Source organism: Bos javanicus, chromosome 25 (assembly GCF_032452875.1).
Source record: "Bos javanicus breed banteng chromosome 25, ARS-OSU_banteng_1.0, whole genome shotgun sequence".
NCBI classification, from domain to species: domain Eukaryota; kingdom Metazoa; phylum Chordata; class Mammalia; order Artiodactyla; family Bovidae; genus Bos; species Bos javanicus.
The window spans coordinates 11,276,599-11,295,845 of record NC_083892.1 but is presented as its reverse complement, the minus strand read 5'-3'; the positions used below and the strand labels follow the sequence as shown (position 1 = coordinate 11,295,845).

Sequence of the window (19,247 nt, the reverse complement as noted above, 5' to 3'; positions counted from 1 at the left end):
ACTCTTTGCGACCCCATGGACTGTAGCCCACCAGGCTCCTCTGTCCATGGTGTTCTCCTGGCAAGAATACTGGAGTAGGTAGCCATTCAATAGAATCTTCCAGATTCCGGGAATCAAACCTGGGTCTCCTGCATTGCAGGCAGATTCTTTACTGTCTGAGCCACCAGGGAAGCCAACCTGGCCTCTTACTATCCTGGTTAAAAAGGTTAGATACCTGGTTGCAGGGGGTGAATTTTTTAAGCCAATGTAAATCTGGGGTGGGGAGCAGGGGACTGCGTAGCATTTTTTCTCATCCTTCAGGTCATAGCTTAAATGTCACTTTTGCCAAGAGAATCCCTGGTCTAGCCTCAGGGTTCTCAACAGGGGACCATTCCTCACTCCAGGGATGTGTGGTCACATCTGGTTGTGAGAACAGAAAAGGTTCCAGGGCGTTTAGGGGTTGGAGACCAGGGCTGATCGCACTAGTGACAGGACAGTCTTCACGCCCCAGAGCTATCCAGCCACAAATGTCATCAGTGTGAGGCCGAGAAAGCCTGGCTTGAACTGTTAGAAGGAGATCTTTCTCCAAGTCCATTGTGGAGCTTACGGTGGTCGGTAACTGTCTGCAGGGCTGATTTTAAACAGGGTCTGTGTGTTTAGATAGATGCGTACACGCATGCTCAGTCGTGTCTGACTCTTTGCAACCCCAAGGACTGTAGCCCACCAAGCTCCTCTGTCCAGGGGATGTTCCTGGGAATACGGGTGAAGGTTGGCATTTCCTTCTCCAGGGGATCTTCCTGACTCACGGATTGAACCTGTGTCTCTGGCGTCTCCTGCACTGGCAGGCAGATTCTTTACTGCTAAGGCACCAGGGAAGTGTGTGTAGATAGACAGATACACAGAAATATACATTATTGTCCATCTGTCTTACTTGGAATCTTAGTCCAAGAAGGCAGGGGTCTTTTCTGCCTTGGCCACTGCTGTATGCCCAGGGCCTGGCATGACGGTATACAGTAGGTGCCCAAAAATGGTTTCTGAGTGAATAGGAACCTATAATGAAGGGAATTTTTTTTCTGTATAGAATTTTGATGCTACATCTCCAATTAATATAGATCTGCCTAATAACTCAACATAAGCTCCTGCTCTACTTCAAATAAAAGTGATGCTTGTCCAATCAAATCATGTTGTTCAGGGTAACATGTGAAATGGTGAAAGGCCTTATAAGAAGTTTTTATAATGTATACTGAAACTTCACCTAATCCCCAACTGCTGAAAAAGAATGGACGCGGAGAATTAGACCATAAACCGAATATCTAATTTAGAAAATGTAACCGTTTTAATTTTGTCATTGTAAAGAGGTGTGTCTCAACTAGATTGTAACAAAATTACCACAGCTTATTCCAAAGGAAAATTTTAATACAAGAGATTTTAGAAAATTAAACACATTTGTTTAAAAATTCTATCGTGTAAACCGTAACGGAAGAGGGTAGTTAAGATAATACCACGTGTTTTGCAGCCCATCTGTGGGCTTCTCAGCCTTGCTTCCATCCAGACCATAGACTCCAGATTTGTCGCCGGTTCCCCCTCGAACAGACGGCTCACGGGGACCCACTCACGGGTCACCATGGAGCCTGTAGTCAAAAGAATTCTTCCACCACCAAGTCAGCATCTGATGAGTTAAGCAGTGTGTTTTACCAAATGGTGATGCCGGAGATGGTGCCGCTAAGGTTACAGAGGTAAAGACATTCTTTCCAGGATGGATCCCAGGTAATAAGAAGCCCTAATTAGCTCCACCACCCCCTCACTCCTGGCAATGCCCATTCTCCAGCTCATCTCAATGCTGGTTGTAAACCTGCGATCCCGTCTTCTGTGTCTTCCGTCCCAGCTGTTGCAAAGGTCGTCCCCTTGTATGGCCTCAAGCGATGGCAGAGAGAACTGCCGGAGGGGCATGGCCTCTCCCCTTGCAGTTCGTGAAGGCAGTGATGGGATCTGAGGGCAAGGGGGGCATCTTGGCAGGTCAGCTAGTGGTCTTCGGTGAGGATGGCAAATCATCCCTGTGCCACAAACAACTGAATCCCTGGACCATGAAACCCTCGTGGATCTGGACGTTCTTCTATTCTTCTAGTGGGGTTGCTCATCCTTGGTATAAGCTCACCCATCTTTTAGAAAAACCAGTTTTCTTTCTTCTTCTTTTTTTTTTTTTTGCTTCTCTTCAGAAATTGATTAAGTAAGGAAACCCATTCAATATGGTTGTTAGAACTGAGAACTACCAAAATCAGGCCCATTCCTGGCAGCAGGCAAGGGTGGCAAACGGGACGGTCTAAAATGCCGAGACGAACTGAGGGAGGGGCGTTTCCACTGCGGGCCGGGCAGAGGGCTGCTCTGCTCAGAGCGTGGAGGTGGGCAGTGCTCCCTGCTCGCTCCTATCAATCCGGGAGCTGAAGTTCTCTTTTAGACACATAATCAAGACCACGTGTTAGGGAAACAGGAAAAATGACATTTTTGGCAAGGTTAGATAAAATATCTAGTGCTGCAACTGTGCGATTAACACAGAAAGCCAATCTGAACAGCAGATACGTAAAGCAGCGACGTGCAATATTTTGAAAAATGATCGTTGCAAAAGGCCTTGCTCGTGAGCAGACACCTGCCTGCCGGGGACACCCAGCCCGGGGGTGAGGTTCAGCATGGGTGGCACTGTCCGGAGGGGAACACTGAGGCAGAGTTGAGACAATTATTGCCTTTGGGGTAGCAGCTTGAGCGTGGCATGCTCCTTCGAGAAAGCTCTTAGCTCATCAGATGCTCCTGCTCAGGGTCCTTCTCTGACAGGTCTTGGAGGCTGCCCATCCCAGCTCCAGGCTGAGGATCCAGTCAGTGATACGCCCAGGCGAGATCCTCCTCCTAGAGGAAGGCGCCTCCTGTGCACGGGCGCTGGCACCAAGCTGCCGGGCTGAGCGATGAAGGATGCTGAAGGTGACTGGTTAGGAGAGGTCTGCTGGGACCTGAGAACGGGCTCTGGTTTCTAGGTGTGGGGCCAGCTGGCGGCTCCAGGCTGCACCCCTGTGAAGGTGAGCAGGTGAGGTACGGGGGCTGAGGCCTGGGACCCTGGGACCCTGGGACCGGGCCCTCTGGTGGGCACACTCTCTCATGAGCAAAGAGGCCACCCCAGGCCCCAGATGCCAGGGCGCTGGGTGTCAGGAGACAAAAGCAGCAAAGCTTCGGATCCCCTGGGCTGCCCGGAGGGACTTCTTTCCTGTTTCCGGGCCCAAAATCTGGGGATGAATTCTCGGGCCTCCAGTGCCCGCTGCCTCTCGGAACTGGCTGCAGCTGTGTTACCAGTCCCGGGGTGTAAACAACTTTGACTGCCTCTGTGTTCTGAAAGGCACAACACAGCCTGGCAGTGCTGTCGAATCCAGCGGTTATCAAAGAAGGCATCCTAACAGGCCCCGAGCGACCACACCTGGTCCACACACCCCGGCTCACCAGCCTCTCTCTCACTGCTCGCGCCTCTTGCCAGGACTCACAGGATGGTACCCTGTCTCTGCAGCTCTGTCAGTGATCCTTCTGTGGCCAGGAAGCCCTTAGATGGGCTAGGCTATGGTGTTCACGGTGACCTCCGTGAGGTGCAACAGCCTCTTGGGAAAGCCGCCTCTTCCCCCAGGGCCTGACTGTAGAGAGATCTGTGCAGTTTCGAGCCAGGATTCCACAGGGGCTGCGGAGCGGTGGCCGAGAAAGCTGGTGAGGTATACACCAGCCTCAGCCCTCACTCCCTGGGAGCTCTGGTTTTCTCTTAAGGAGAGATGTCTCTGCTTTTTCTGTGAGATGCGAACGGAGCTGGACCTGGCTGGGCTTCCATCCCAACCCGGCTGAAGCCACCCCTGAACAGCCTGCTGGACTGTGCTCTGGGGACTTGGAGCGGGCGCTTCCTGCTCCCAGGGCAGGTGGGGCGCCAAGAGGGTCAAGGCCTGGAGACAGAAGGGCCCTTCTGCTCCTTTCTGAAGAATGGGGAGCGCTTTCTTAGGTGCTAAAGAATCTTTGATCAAGGAGACAGAAGCCAGCGTCAGCTGGTCCTTTGTTGGGGGGCTGTCTTTCACCTGATGGGTCTCGGGGGCAGGGGGGACATCCTGCCTCCTGACTTAGATTGGGGGTGGATGCACAGATGATGACACGGCCTCAGGGGGGTGAACCACATCCTGGCCTGGACCTCAGGGTTTTGTTCTCTTTCTCCAGGAGCTGGTGGTCTGCCCCTTCTAAGTCCATCCCACCGCCCTGGTGAGCAGGGCTCTATCATGGCAGAACATTCCATGTGACTCCAGAGGTAAGGCTGGAGGAGGAGCTGTGATGTGCATGTCACGTGCGTATCTGAGCTGAAACCAGACGGACTGAAGATCGGGGTTTCTGCAGGGTCACAGAAACGGGGGCACAGAGGGCAAGCAGCCTGGAGGGGCCCCCGCAGGGCCCCTAGGAACATGCTTTCTACAACCCGAGTGTGGGAGGGCAGGGCAAGCTTCCCATGAATAATTAAGCTTTAAAAACAGGAAGGCAGAGCTGCTCCTTTCCAAATACAGGCCAAGAGTGCTCTTATGTCTGCCTCCCGCTCAGCATCTGTCTGCTGTAGCTCTGGGTGCCTTTTTTTCTTTTTTTGCTGTGTTTTCACTCCATGCACAGAACATCAAAGCCGCTTCTTGGTGGGGTAGCTGGAGAAGGTGAGGCTAGAAATCGTTCTCAGATGTGTTTGTTTGGGGTCAGGCGCCAACACAGCCTGGCTGATCAGAACCCTGGAGAATGTTGGGGCGCTGGATCTATTCTGGGTCTCACGTGAACAGAGAGACGACACCCTGGGTTCAGATCTGGCTGTGCAGCCATCAGCTGGCCTCAAAGTGACCCCTGTGGAGGGCCCCACGTGCGGGGCGGAGCTCTGGGGCAGCTGGAACTTCCATATGGTCCCGGAGGCCTGGGTGGAGGAGGGCTCTATGTTCACGGCAGTGCTCTGGGGCGTGGGATTCCAGCACAGTGCCTGTGCAGTGGATCCCTGGGCACACGAGGGGGAAACCAACCATGCTGCCTTTCTGGGACACGCTGTCCCTTGGGTCCTCTGACCCCCACAGGCCGACAGCAGGGCCCCCACGTACACACACTGCCACCTCCATCCATGCAGGACAGCCGGCTCGTGTCGCTCCCCTGGGCCTAGCTCACCAGGTAGAATGTCCCCTCTGAAGTTGCTGCAGCCTCCTTGAGTCCCTGGAGGGCCGTGTGCAAATGTCAGTTCTGACACACCTCCCTCTGGTGAGCACGGGGCGTGCGGCACAGCCCTTCCAGGCTGGCCCTTCCAGGGTTTCCACTACAGGCTCGATGACGACCCACATTGCTCACCCAGGCATGGGCTGAGGTGTGCTCAGCCCTCTGCTTTTCACACATTTATGCCACCTTTTGGTCCTTTGTATCAGCAGCTGAGGGTGACTCCTACCCAGGGTGGGGAAGAGTTCCACGCTTCTGGATGTTAAAACTGGCCAAACAGCTCTGGTCCCATGGGGGGACCTGATGCTGTTCTCCTCCTGTTCCCAACTGCTGCTGCTGGTGGTGGGGTGCTCTCTGAATGGGGGGAGCAGAGGGGTCAATCTTGGGATGCACCCAGCGCCCTGCTCCCACCGAGAGCATACTGGCCAACAACACATGTGCTGTCTTTAGGGGACAATCATGATTTGTTCAGAGTGAGTCACATTCACCCAAGTTCACAGAGAGTCACGCTGAGCTCCACAGAACCCCCAGAGGCCCACAGAAGCTTCTGAAGTACTTCCAGAACCGAGTCTTTCAAAGCCTTGAGGACTCCTCTTGGCTTTGGCGGCCAAGGCCACCAACCCCTAGATAGCTCAGGGCTTTCTGGTTCAGGTCACTAGGTTGCTGCTGATGGCTGGCCTGACCAGGTACATGTAGGCTTCCTACAGGGGCCAGTCCTTCCAGAACCAACCAGAGAGGAGGTAGGAAGTTCTCCAAGAGCCACCGTTCCTCATCCCTAATGGCGCTGCTGCACGAAGGTCACGGGGCTGTCTCCCTGGAACCTGGTGGCAAGAACTAAGGTGTCTACTGATCCCTGGCGGGGCGTATGCGGAAAGGAACTAGCTCCCCCTCCGTGTTCATAGGTTGTAGCAGGCAATTACATTAAACGGGGGTAGGGAAGTAACAGTCATTCGAATTCCCACGTGGGAAAGAGTCAAGAGGTGAATGAAACTTCTGACCAAATGCGACAGACTTGTGCATCGCGACCAGGGGGCTCTGACTCTGAGCCCTCCAGTTGGCCTCTGGGCTGGAGGAAGGGGAATGCCTGGCCCTCGAGGCCCAAGGTGGGGCGCAGGGAGAGCAGGGCCCACGTGCCCACATCCGTCCAGCGAGGAGCCGCCCTGCTCTCACACAGCCCAGTTTAATCGGGGTGTCACACGCCTGGCAGGGCAGGTGTGCTCTCTGGGGTTCACCGGTGGGGGTAGGGTGGTCCCTCCGAGGTGGCAGGGGCCAGCTGCCGTGGCCGGGGTGGAGACGGCTGGTGCAGCACGTAGGGCCCAAGTCCGGGGTACCGGCGAGGTCAGAGGTCACCGCTCTGGGGCTCCACGTTGCGTGTCTCCCTGGGGTGCCCTCGGGCCAGCTTGGGGAAGCGGGAAGCCACTTTGGGCCGGCTGTTCTTGGTTAGTGCGTCTCCGGGAGGGGTGATGTCGCTGTAAGACAGAGTGGGGAGAATCGGGGTAAGTCAGGAGTTCTGAGGGCAACTGGTCACAGGCAGGGCAGCCGCTGGGGGCTGAGGGGGGAGAGGGGAGCAGCGGGAGTGGCTCAGGGCCACGGCGGCTGCCTGGCTGGGTGGCGAGAACAACCTGGAGAAATAAACCTCCTCTCTGCTGTGACCAGCACAGTTGTGGGGCCGCAGTTCCGGACCCTCTTTTAAGTCGATGAAAGAAGATTCTGGTCTTGGCTTTCTTCTCACCGTTTTCACTGATCTTCCAGCAAAGGCACATTTCAAAGAGAAAAGAAAAAAACTGCTTTGGAGAACACTGCATTTAAAAGTCAAAAGATGCGAAAACCCAGGAGACGGAATTCCGGTGGAGTCGATCCTAAAAGAATAATCAGAGGTCTGCCCACGTCTAATTGTAAGGGCGTTCACAACAGCACTGCGTGAACGAGCCAAAAATGGGGAACTACTTGCGAGTCCAGTGTGAGGGGCTCACTGGTCCTGGATATAAAGCCCTCACATCGCAAGACGGCGGCAGCCCACGAACAAAGGGGAACAGACGTGCGTTTACGGGCCAGTGAGGGTGTACACTTCTGCAGACCTAAAAAATACAACCTAAAAGCTGAGAGTTATGTTTTATTCATTGGGAATGTTTGGACTTCAAGCCGAGAGAAAGCATCTCAAGTGTCCCTGAGAGACCTGCTCCGAGGAGGCAAGGAGGGGAGTCAGGTTATATATATTAAAAGAAGTTTTGCAACAAAGGGCAGGCAGTCTGAATGTCAAAAAGTTGTTGTTGTTTAAAGAAAACCAGATATCCCAAGTTAAGGGATTTAGCACTTTTCTATGTACGGGAAGATGCAAGAGCCCGGGCTGACTCTTCCTCTGAAATCATTCCTTTGATGTGCACCTCAGCCGTCTGGGGCCAGTATCGAGTTTCCTCATCCTGAGTTTCCCAGGGGCTCACAGTAAGGAGTGCCGGCAATCTGATGGCTGCTAGATGGTGGGTATTCTTTCCTTCCTGAGTTTCCTCAGGGGGGTCACCATCCATAATTACTGATGCCTATGACAGTCTTTGTTTATTGATATGGCAGGAAATATTCCATTTCTCAATTCCAACCCACGTTACAGCACAGTAGAAGGGGTATACAGAAAACACCTGAAGGATATACTTGTTTACTCCATGAATCTTTGCACACCCACGTGGGCCAAGCACTGTGCAAGGCACTAGGGGTAAACAGCAAAATGGATTCTTCCAGACCCTGTGGAGCTCACAGTCCGAAGGAGGGCTAAAAGCATCATGCGCTCACTCTAAGACTTAGGGTACAAAGCCTGCCTGAGTGGGGAGTCCCAAGCAAGGCAGGAAGGGCCTGGGATGGGGGGTGGGGCCCCGAGGCTCTGGGCACAGGAGCAGTGGGTGGAGGCAGCAGCTGGAGGACTCAAGAAGGTGATGTCCCTGGTCTGGTTGCATTTGAAGTGCCCACTGCCAAGGTCACTGCTCCAAGCACACAGGGCCAGGGCTGTGAACGTACAGGCGGTGAACTCGGTCTTATTTCCCACAGCTGCTGCACGCTAGCACACACTGAGATGTCTTACAGTTCTGGAGGCCGGCAGGCCTCAGTGGGTGTGATGAGGCCACGTTCAAGATGTACCGGACTTCTCTGGTGGCTCAGAGGTTAAAGCATCTGCCCACAATGAGGGAGACCTGGGTTCGATCCCTGGGTGGGGAAGATCCCCTGGAGAAGGGAATGGCTACCCACTCCAGTATTCTGGCCTGGAGAATCCCATGGACAGAGGAGCCTGGAGGGCTACAGTCCACAGGGTAGCAAAGAATCGGACATGACTGAGCAACTTCACTCAAGATGTACCAGTGTGTGTGCTCAGTCGTGTCTGACTCTCTGACACCATGGGCTGTATATCCTACCAGACTCCTCGGTCCATGGGATTCCCAGGCAAGAATACTGCAGTGGGTTGCCATTTCCTTCTCCAGGGGATCTTCCCGACCCAGGGACTGTACCTGCATCTCCCGCGTTGGCAGGTGGGTTCTTCACTGCTGAGCCACCTGGTGAGAGAGTCAATTCCTAGGCAGGTTGATAAGAAATCCGGGGTCCCCGAGGAGGAGATAAGGGTCTGGAATTCTCAAGGGGGAAAGGACAAACGTCTTTTTTTCTCCTCTACATTCCTTAGTCTTAGTCATGTAATACAGTTTTTTCTTTAAGCCCAGAACTGATGATTACACAACAAACAACTCAGCTTAAGGATTATATAACAACGCTGTCTCCTGCTTGAGGACAGTTTCTCCTTCCTGAAAAGCTTCCAACTGATCCTGTTATCTTAAAATGTATATTATGGGAGTGAGTCTTATTGCCAAATTCAGACTTAAATTGAAGAAAGTAGGGAAAACCACTAGACCATTCAGGTATGACCTAAATCAAATCCCTTATGACTGTACAGTGGAAGTGAGAAATAGATTAAAGTGACTAGATCTGATAGAGTACCTGATGAACTATGGATGGAGGTTCATGACATTGTACAGGAGACAGGGATTAAGACCATCCCCATGGAAAAGAAATGCAAAAAAGCAAAATGGCTGTCTGGGGAGGCCTTACAAATAGCTGTGAAAAGGAGAGAAGAGAAAAACAAAGGAGAAAAAAAAGATATTCCCATTTGAATGCAGAGTTCCAAATAATAGTAAGGAGAGATAAAAAAGCCTTCCTCAGTGATCAATGCAAAGAAATAGAGGAAAACAATAGAATGGGAAAGACTAGAGATCTCAAGAAAATTAGAGATACCAAAGGAACATTTCATGCAAAGATGGGCTCGATAATGGAAATGGTATGGACCTAACAGAAGATACTAAGAAGAGGTGGCAAGAATACACAGAAGAACTGTACAAAAAAAATCTTCACGACCCAGATAATCACGATGGTGTGATCACTCACCTAGAGCCAGACATCCTGGAATGTGAAGTCAAGTGGGCCTTAGGAAGCATCACTACGAACAAAGCTAGTGGAGGTGATGGAATTCCGTGGAGCTATTTCAAGTCCTGGAAGATGATGCTGTGAAAGTGCTGCACTCAATATGCCAGCAAATTTAGAAAACTCAGCAGTGGCCACAGGACTGGAAAAGGTCTGTTTTCATTCCAATCCCAAAGAAAGGCAATGCCAAAGAATGCTCAAACTACTGCACAATTGCACTCATCTCACACGCTACTAAAGTAATGCTCAAAATTTTCCAAGCCAGGCTTCAGCAATACATGAACTGTGAACTTCCAGATGTTCAAGCTGGTTTTAGAAAAGGCAGAGGAACCAGAGATCAAATTGCCAACATCCGCTGGGTCATCGAAAAAGCAAGAGAGTTCCAGAAAAACATCTATTTCTGCTTTATTGACTATGCCAAAGCCTTTGACTGTGTGGATCACAATAAACTGTGGAAAATTCTGAAAGAGATGGGAATACCAGACCACCTGATCTGCCTCTTGAGAAACCTATATGCAGGTCAGGAAGCAACAGTTAGAACTGGACATGGAACAACAGACTGGTTCCAAATAGAAAAGGAATACATCAAGGCTGTATATTGTCACCCTGCTTATTTAACTTCTATGCAGAGTACATCAATGAGAAATGCTGGGCTGGGAGAAGCACAAGCTGGAATCAAGATTGCTGGGAGAAATATCAATAACCTCAGATATGCAGATGACACCACCCTTATGGCAGAAAGTGAAGAGCTAAAGAGCCTCTTGATGAAAGTGAAAGAGGACAGTGAAAAAGTTGGCTTAAGCTCAACATTCAGAAAACTAAGATCATCTGGTCCCACCACTTCATGGGAAATAGATGAAGAAACAGTGTCAGACTTTTTTGGGCTCCAAAATCACTGCAGATGGTGACTGCAACCATGAAATTAAAAGCTGCTTACTCCTTGGAAGGAAAATTATGTCCAACCTAGATAGCATATTCAAAAGCAGAGACATTACTTTGCCAACAAAGGTCTGTCTAGTCAAGGCTATGGTTTTTCCTGTGGTCATGTATGGATGTGAGAGTTGGACTGTGAAGAAAGCTGAGCACCGAAGAATTGATGCTTTTGAACTGTGGTGTTGGAGAAGACTCTTGAGAGTCCCTTGGACTGCAAGGAGATCCAGCCAGTCCATCCTAAAGGAAATCAGTCCTGGGTGTTCATTGGAAGGACCGATTCTGAAGCTGAAACTCCAGTACTTTGGTCACCTCATGCGAAGAGTTGACTCATTGGAAAAGACTGATGCTGGGAGGGATTGGGGGCAGGAGGAGAAGGGGACGACAGAGGATGAGATGGCTGGATGGGATCACCAACTCGATGCACAGGAGTTTGGGTGAACTCTGGGAGTTGGTGATGGACAGGGAGGCCTGGCGTGCTGCTATTCATGGGGTTGCAAAGAGTCAGACATGACTGGGTGACTGAACTGAACTGAACAACCTTGAGACATTCTTTTGATTTCTTGTAATAACCAGTTAAATTATATAACTCCCTTGCTTAGACTAGTGGGGGGGGGCACTCCATCCCTCTTCTGATGTCTGTGTCAGAAGCTTGCTCTGTCCCTTTTCTTACTTTAATAAAACTTTGCTACACAAAAGCTCTTGAGTGATCAAGCCTGGTCCCGAAGCTCAATCTCCTCCTTCAGAGATCAGGAATCCGACATCATTCACCATAAGCTATCACTGGGAAGCCCCGGAAGGCTCCAAGGGAGATTCTAAAGGCCAGAAGTTGGCCTTTCCAGCCTTTCCAGGCACTCTAAGGGTCACGGCTCCTGCCTCCATCTTCAAATCTCTCTCCCCTTGACTCTCCTGCCCAGCTTGGGAGGTGAGGGCCTGTGGTCCCTGGAGGAGCCGGCTCCTCAGAGGACTGGAGAAAGGCCGGAGTGGGGGACAGTTCTGAGTCATGGGGCCAGGGCTTTGGTACTTAATTTGGTTTCTCCAAAGGCACCTACTATGTGAGGATCAGCAGAGGGGAGGGGGATAGGGGGGTTGCCTGCCCCTAAGCCTCCTGCCTGGGGCTGCCACTCAGAGATGGCACTGTGGGAGTGAGGAGAGAGTGCACTGCGTTTCCTCAGGCAAGTGTCTCATCGGCTTGGAATGGCTTCTAGGGTAGAGTAAATATTTATCGGAAAGAATAGAAATCAGGATCTGGAAGTGCTCTCTCTGCACTCCCAACAGGCAAGATGTGCAATTATTAACTTAGATCTCTATGAATGGATAAAAAAAAAAGTTTCATCCATACAAAGCAATATGCAAGCCTTACAAGAAAAAATGAAATGCTGACATATGCAATAGTATAGTGTCCTCCTGCTAAATGAAACAAGCCAGCCACAAGGACAGATAACTGCATGATTCCAATTACAGGAGGTGTCCAAAATAGTCGAACTCAGAGGGGGATGAGGGAGGGGGTGAGTAGGGAGTTACTAATTGACAGGCAAAAATGTCTCAATTGACTTAAGTTCTAAACTCAAAATGGACTAAAGATCAGATACTATAAAACTCCCAGAGGAAAACACAGGCAGAACACTTTGAACATAAATCACAGCAGTATCTTATCTCCTAGAATAATCAAAATGAAAACAAAAATAAACAAATGGGACCTAGTGAAACTTAAAAAGGTTTTTTGCACAGCAAGGGAAACCATAAATAAAACCAAAAGACAACCCACAGAATGGGAGAACATATTTGCAAACAAAGCACCCAACAAGGGATTAATCGACAAAATTTATGAACAGCTCATGTAGTTCTATGACAAAAAAATAACCCAATCAAAAGATGGGCAGAAGACCTAAGTAGACATTTCCCCAAAGAAGACATACAGATGGCCAAGAGGTACATGAAAAGATGTTCAATATTGCTAATTATTAGAGAAATGCAAATCAAAATTACAATGAGGTGTCACCTCACACTGATCAGAATGGCTAACATAAAAAAATCTACAAACAACCAATGCTGGAGACGGTGGAGAGAGAACGTAGCCCTCCTACACTGTTGGTGGGAATGTAAATTGGTACAATCCCAATGGAGAACAGTATGGTGGTTCCTTAAAAATCTAGAAATAGATCTACTGTATGACCCTGCAATCCCATTTCTGGGCATTTATCTGGACAAAACCGTAATTTGAAAAGATATATACACCCTAATGTGGAAGGAATGATGCTAAAGCTGAAACTCCAGTCCTTTGGCCACCTCATGCGAAGAGTTGACTCATTGGAAAAGACTCTGATGCTGGGAGGGATTGAGGGCAGGAGGAGAAGGGGACGACAAAGGATGAGATGGCTGGGTGGCATCACTGACTCGATGGACGTGAGTCTGAGTGAACTCCGGGAGTTGGTGATGGACAGCAAGGCCTGGCGTGCTGCGATTCATGGGGTCACAAAGAGTTGGACACGACTGAGCGACTGAACTGAATGTTCACTGCAGCACTGTTTACAACAGCCAAGACATGGAAGCAACCTAAACGTCCATTGAGAAGGGAATGGATTAAAAAATATGTGTGTGTGTGTATACATACATGCATACATTAATGTATATATATATTATATAAACATAATACAGATATATGTGTCTATACACACACACACACACAATGGATACAGCCGTGTCCATTACAGCTGCAAAGAATGAAATACTGTGCTCTGCAGCGACCTGGACAGACCTAGAGGTCATTGTACTTAGTGAAGGAAGTCAAAGACAAATATCATGTGGTATCACTTACATGTAAGCTAAAAAATGATACAAAGGAACTTATTTACAAAACCAAAACAGACTCAACAAGTCTGTTCTTCAACAGACTTGAAAAACAAACTTTTGGTTACCAAAGGAGAAACGTGTTTGGGGGCAGGGGGCAAATTAGGAATTTAGGATTAACGGATACACACTGCTATATGTAAAATAATCAACAAGGACCTACTATATAGCAGAGGAAACTCTACTCAATATTCTGTAATGACTTATCTGGGAAAAGAATCTTAAAAAAATGAACATACACCTGAAACCAAAACATTGTAGATCAACTATATTCCAATATAAAATTAAATTTTAAAAAAGATGAGTTAAGTTCAAGATCTGTACAACACTACCTACAGTCAACAGTCCTGTATTTGACTTTTTACATTGGAGTGTAATTGTTTTACAGTGCTTCTGCTGTACAACAACGCGAATCAGCTACACGTATCCCCTTCCTCTTGAGCCTCCCTCGCCCTCCTGGGTCATCAGAGCATGGAGCTGAGCTCCTTGTGTTATATAGCAGCTTCCTGCTGGGTGGGTGGGTGGGTGGGTGCTGGTGTGTGTGTGTCAACGCTGGTCTCGCAATTCCTCATCGTTTACAGCCTTTGTGAGCCACCTGCACTACTGAGATTTAAAGGAGGGGTGTGTTTCTCACCTGGCCCCATCAATAGAAATCAGGCCACCAAGAAGTTCTTTTTACCTCCTGCTGACGATGATGTTATAATAAAGCGGGCTGGTGAGTCTGGGTCTGGGCAGGAGCAGAACCACTGAGCAAGGCAAAATTACGTTCCTCATCTACCCGATTCTGTTTTAATGCGGAAGGTCTGTCTACCCCAGGGCTTCCACAGTGGCTCAGTGGTAAAGAATCTGCCTGCCAATGCTGGACACATGGATTCAATCCCTGGGTTGGGAAGGTCCCCTGGAGGAAGCAGATAACCCACTCTAGTACTCTTGCCTGGAAAATCCCATGGACAGAGAAAGGAGCCTGGCGGGCTACAGTACAAGTAGTTGCAAAGAGTCAGACAAGACTGAGCACACACGTCTACCCCAATTTTGCAGACAAGAAAAGGGGGGTATGGAGGGCAAGAAAGGCCCCACCTCCATCATAAGAATAGATCCTAAAGGTGTATGGAATAATAGAAACCCCATATTCAAAGGCAGAAGACCTAGGTGCCTTCACTTAGACCCCTTAGGACCTTAGAGGAAGATACATCTCCTCCCCAAGACTCAGTTTTCTGATCTGTGAAATGGGTATAATATTGGTTCTCCCTACTGTTTACGTATCATTCAACACATATGAATTGAATCTGTTATAAATAGGAATATAACTGGCTCCTTAAGACCCCAGGATCTCTGAGATAAAATTCAGAGGCACAGGCAAATTCTAGCCAGCAAAATCTTAAGAACTCTGATGGCTGAGGCATCAATATATCAAAGGAAGTGGGTAGAAGCTTTTATAAAGATTTTACAAATGACAGAAATAAACCTCAAGGGAGTTCCTTGGTGGTCCAGTGGTTAAGACTCCATACTTTCACTGTAGGGGGTGTGGGTCGGATCCCTGGTTGGGGAACTGAGATCCCACAAGCTGCATGGCATGGCCGAAATAAAAGGAAAATAATATACCTCCCATTCCTTTTACTAGCACAGCTCAAGTCTTCCATCTGTCTGTCCTGGGGGCAGGAGACGGAGAAAGAAACCTTCTCTGAAGAGATCAGACTAGGTTTTCTGGAAGAGGAGCCCTAAAATTTACAGAGACAGAAGAGCTCTGGAATTTGGCAGGGCTGTTTCGAGACAGCTTAAGGAAATAAGTGAGCAAATAGGTGGATCCATCGGGGAACAAGGGTGGAAAAATCGTGACCCTCCTGTAAAGGAAGATCAAACCACTGTTTCCCTTGAGATAAGGCCAGACCCTGTGCTAAACTCTGGGGACATCAAGACAACAGTTTCTACCCTTAAGTTACTCAAAACAGGGGCAGGGGTGGTGGAGGGAGAGGGGGAAATGATGATGAATATACACAGCGGTAGAGTCAGGGGCTGGGAGGGTCTCTGGAGGGGGCCTGAGCACTGAGGTAGGGGGGTGGGGGGGGGTAAGGCTCAGTGGAGTAGAGGGGGATGGAAAGGGCTTTCTGGGCAGGAAGAGCAGCCAGCAAAAGACTCCATGGGGAGCAAGACAGGTGGCGGGGCCTGCAGCTGCCCAAGTCTACGTGGGCCAGGAAGGGCCCCAGATGATGTAGACACCTCTGGTCTACATGAGTTCTACAAACTACCTTTTCAAAGGTGGGAACCCAGTCAGCCCGTGGCAAGCGATGACTTTTGGGCCACATCACAAGCATGAAGGATCTTGTTCCTCCACCAGGCACCAAACCTGCACCCTCTGCCGTGAAGTGCAGAGTCCTAACCACTGGACTGCCAGCAAGAAGGCCCGAGATGACGTCTTAATGGCAACAAACTCAACCTCAGGTTGTCAGTTTGCCAACTAAGGAGACATAATACACATGAGCACAATCCAACTATTTGCAAAGGTGAGGGGAGGTCTTACTACTTTGCTTGTGGTTCCTCCCGCTTAGAGAACACTCCCTCTGGGACAAGTTCCAGACCACACATGGGACGGTCAGAACCAATGGTCTAGATGACCTTGAGGCTCCTCTGGTACCCGGCGGAGCACGCCACGCTGGGGATATGATTCTCAGGGCCATGGCCTCTTTATCCTGGAGACCAGGGTCACCCTGCCCGGAGCTGTGATGGGAACATGGAGCCATGTTTCCTGAATACTGCCTTATCATCTCTGATGCTTTAACCTCCCACCTTTCATTATCTGCACACCTCCTATATAATACCCAAGATTTTTCTTCACCTCTGTTTTTAGGTTACTTTGGCTTATGCAAAATCATCCATAAACATAGATGTAAGCATATTAATATTAAATTAAAAAAAAAAAAAAAACATTTCCTAGATATCACCACTGGCTCATTTACCACCCCAAATGGTTGTTCCCTCCTTCAAAATGTGTATTCTTGGTAACATGGGTAAATCTCAAAGGCGTTCTGCTAAATGACAGAAGCCAGACTCAGAGGCTACACCCTACCTGATTCCTTCCTAAGACATTCTGGAAAAGGCAAAAGTATAGGGACAGAAGCCGCAGCGGCGGGCGCCAGAGACTGGCTACAGACAGGCACTGGGGGGTCCTGGGGGCTGTTCCGGTGGTGCTGTGACCCTGCGCATCCTTCAAAACTCACAGAACTATATAACAAAAAGGGGAAATGCTACCACATGAAAATTTTACTTCAGTCTTACGAAGCCTGGCTGAGAAAGGCTGTATTTAAAAATCTCTACCTTTTCCGCATGAAGGAGCACCTTGCATCCAGGAGACAGTGATCTCACCCATTTCCACAGCTAAGAAGGGCAGGAACCATGGGGACAGAAATTCTCGGACTCTGTCATTTACCAGCTGACTGCCTGGATGGTCACTGATGCGCCCTGGGACTGAGATTCCTCACCTGTAAGAAGGGATCGCATCACAGTGAAAAGACAACTCAATCAACAAACGGGCAAAGGATGTGAATAGCCAATACAGAGGACCAACAAGCACACGGAAAGATGCTCAACATCCTTATCAGGAAATGTACATCAAGACCACAATAGGAGGGACGTCCCTGGTGGCCCAGTGGTTAAGAATCCGCCTTCCGGTGTCGGGGGAAGGTGATCCCTTGTCAGGGAACTAAGATCCCATATGCCTTGAGGCAACTAAGCCTGAGAGCCACAACTACCGAGCCTGTGTGCTTTAACTAGAGAGAAGCCGTGTGCCGCATGAGGCCACGCGCTTCAACAAGACCCCACGAGCTGCAACTAAGACCTGATACAGCCAAAAAGAAATATTTTAAAAAACCCCAACAAAATAAGACACGACTTCGCACCCACTGGGATGGTGATTGTTGAAAAGACAGGTAAGTGCCAGCAAAGATGGGAAATCAGAACCCGGCCACACTGCCAGTAGGGACATTAAATTGTGCAGCTTTGGAAAACAGTCTGGCAATTCTTCAGATGGTTAAACACAGAATGACCATGTGATCCGGCGATTCTTCTTGGTATACACCCTGGAGAAATGAAAACATGTCCACGTAGAAACTAGTACATGAATGTGGAAAACAGCATCATTTATAACAGCCAGAACTTAGAAATAATGCAAATGTGTATCGGTGGAATGGATGAACAGAACGTAGTTTATCCACTCAATGGAATTTTACGCAGCCACAGGAGGCATGAATCATTGATACGGCTGAAGGTGGCAGAATATACCACACACCAAAAGGCCGCTCTGCATACTGACTGTTTTGGGGTTAAAGGCACTTGAAAGGAAGTGAATGCAAGCAAACACTCTGACCTTCCCATTTTTCATTAAAGCAGGAGACAGAATTGCCAAGTGAGAGACGTCCTCACCACACCAGAAGGAAAGTCACGCTCTCACTGTTGAGGATGAGAAGCTGAGATGGAGCAAATTCTGTACAAATAGGTCTTGTTAAAATTACTGTCTTCCTTGGCCCTACTCACACAGTTTAGTTACTTTTTCACAATTGATCCTTCCTGTTCACAAAACATAAAATCAGCTCAAGAAACAGCAGGTAGGTTTGGCCAGGCCATTTCTTTGGGTCTTCACTTCCTTACTAAGGCTCCCATGTCACACGACCCTTCTACAAACCTGGATGAGCTTCCCCTGTTCTTCCATCTTATGTCGGTTTGATTCAGACAAGGAGATCAAACCAGCCAGTCCTAAAGGAAATCAACCCTGAATGTCCACTGGAAGGACTGCTGCTGAAGCTGAAGCTCCAATACTTTGGCCACCTGATGTGAAGAGCTGGCTCATTAGAAAAGACCCTGATGCTGGGAAAGATTGTGGGCAGGAGGAGAAGGGGACGACAGAGGACGAGATGGTTGGATGGCATTACTGACTCGATGGACATGAGTTTGAGCAAGCGCTGGGAGCTGGTGATGGACAGGGAGGCCTGGTGTGCTGCAGTCTATGGGGTCACAAAGAGCTGGACACGACTTAGTGACTGAACGACAACAAAGGTGAGAAACCCCGAGAGAGGAGAGAGAAACCCTGCCCTCTCCATGTGCTACTGCGTGGATGAGCCTTGCAGCGGTGCTCGGTGAAGACGCCAGATGCAAAAACCCACATGATGATTCTGTTTCTATACGGTAAAACAGGGCAATCTCGAGAGACAAAGTAAATGTGTGTAATTTCCAGGAGCAAGCAAGGTGTGGGCTTTCTCTTCCAAGCGATAAAAATGCACTAAAAACAACGGTGGCGATGGCTGTGTATATGTGTGAATATACTAAAATCTGATTCAAAAAAATTTCATTATTTGGCTGCATGGGGCCCTAGTTACAGTCAGTGGGGTCTTGGTTGTGTTATGTGGGATCTTTCACCGCAGTGCATGGACTCTCCAGTTGGGGTGCACAGGCTCAGTAGTTGTGACACAGGCTCAGTTGCCCCACGGATGTGGGATTTTAGTTTCCTGACCAAGGACTGAACTGCGTCCCCTGCATTGCAGGGCAGATTCTTATCCACTGGACTACCAGGTAAGTCCCTACAGATGACTGACTTGTGTACATTTTAAATAGGTGAATTGTGTGTGAACTCTATTTTAGTAAGGCTGTTTTTAAAATGGCAAATGTTAAAAAGCAGAAAAGAAGAAGAGTATTACAGGATCTTCTCTGGAAGGCTGTTGACAGCTGAGGGACGCACTCTGTACTTGGATGGCTAGCTTGCAGAGAGGATGCTTAGTAAATGTCCCCTCTCTTCACCTGCTTCTCAACTCGGC

General features: G+C 49.1%; 1 protein-coding gene across 4 annotated transcripts in view; it reads right to left on the bottom strand.

Moving 5' to 3' along the window:
- Positions 1-1,293: 1,293 nt before the first annotated feature.
- SNX29 (sorting nexin 29) overlaps positions 1,294-19,247 on the bottom strand; it is a 599,088-nt gene continuing 581,134 nt past the window's right edge. For all 4 annotated transcript variants that reach the window (XM_061402536.1, XM_061402537.1, XM_061402539.1 and 1 more), the window contains one exon: positions 1,294-6,683. In XM_061402536.1, the coding sequence (XP_061258520.1) occupies positions 6,554-6,683 (130 nt within the window). In that variant the 3' untranslated portion in view covers positions 1,294-6,553. The remainder of the gene's footprint in view (positions 6,684-19,247) is intronic.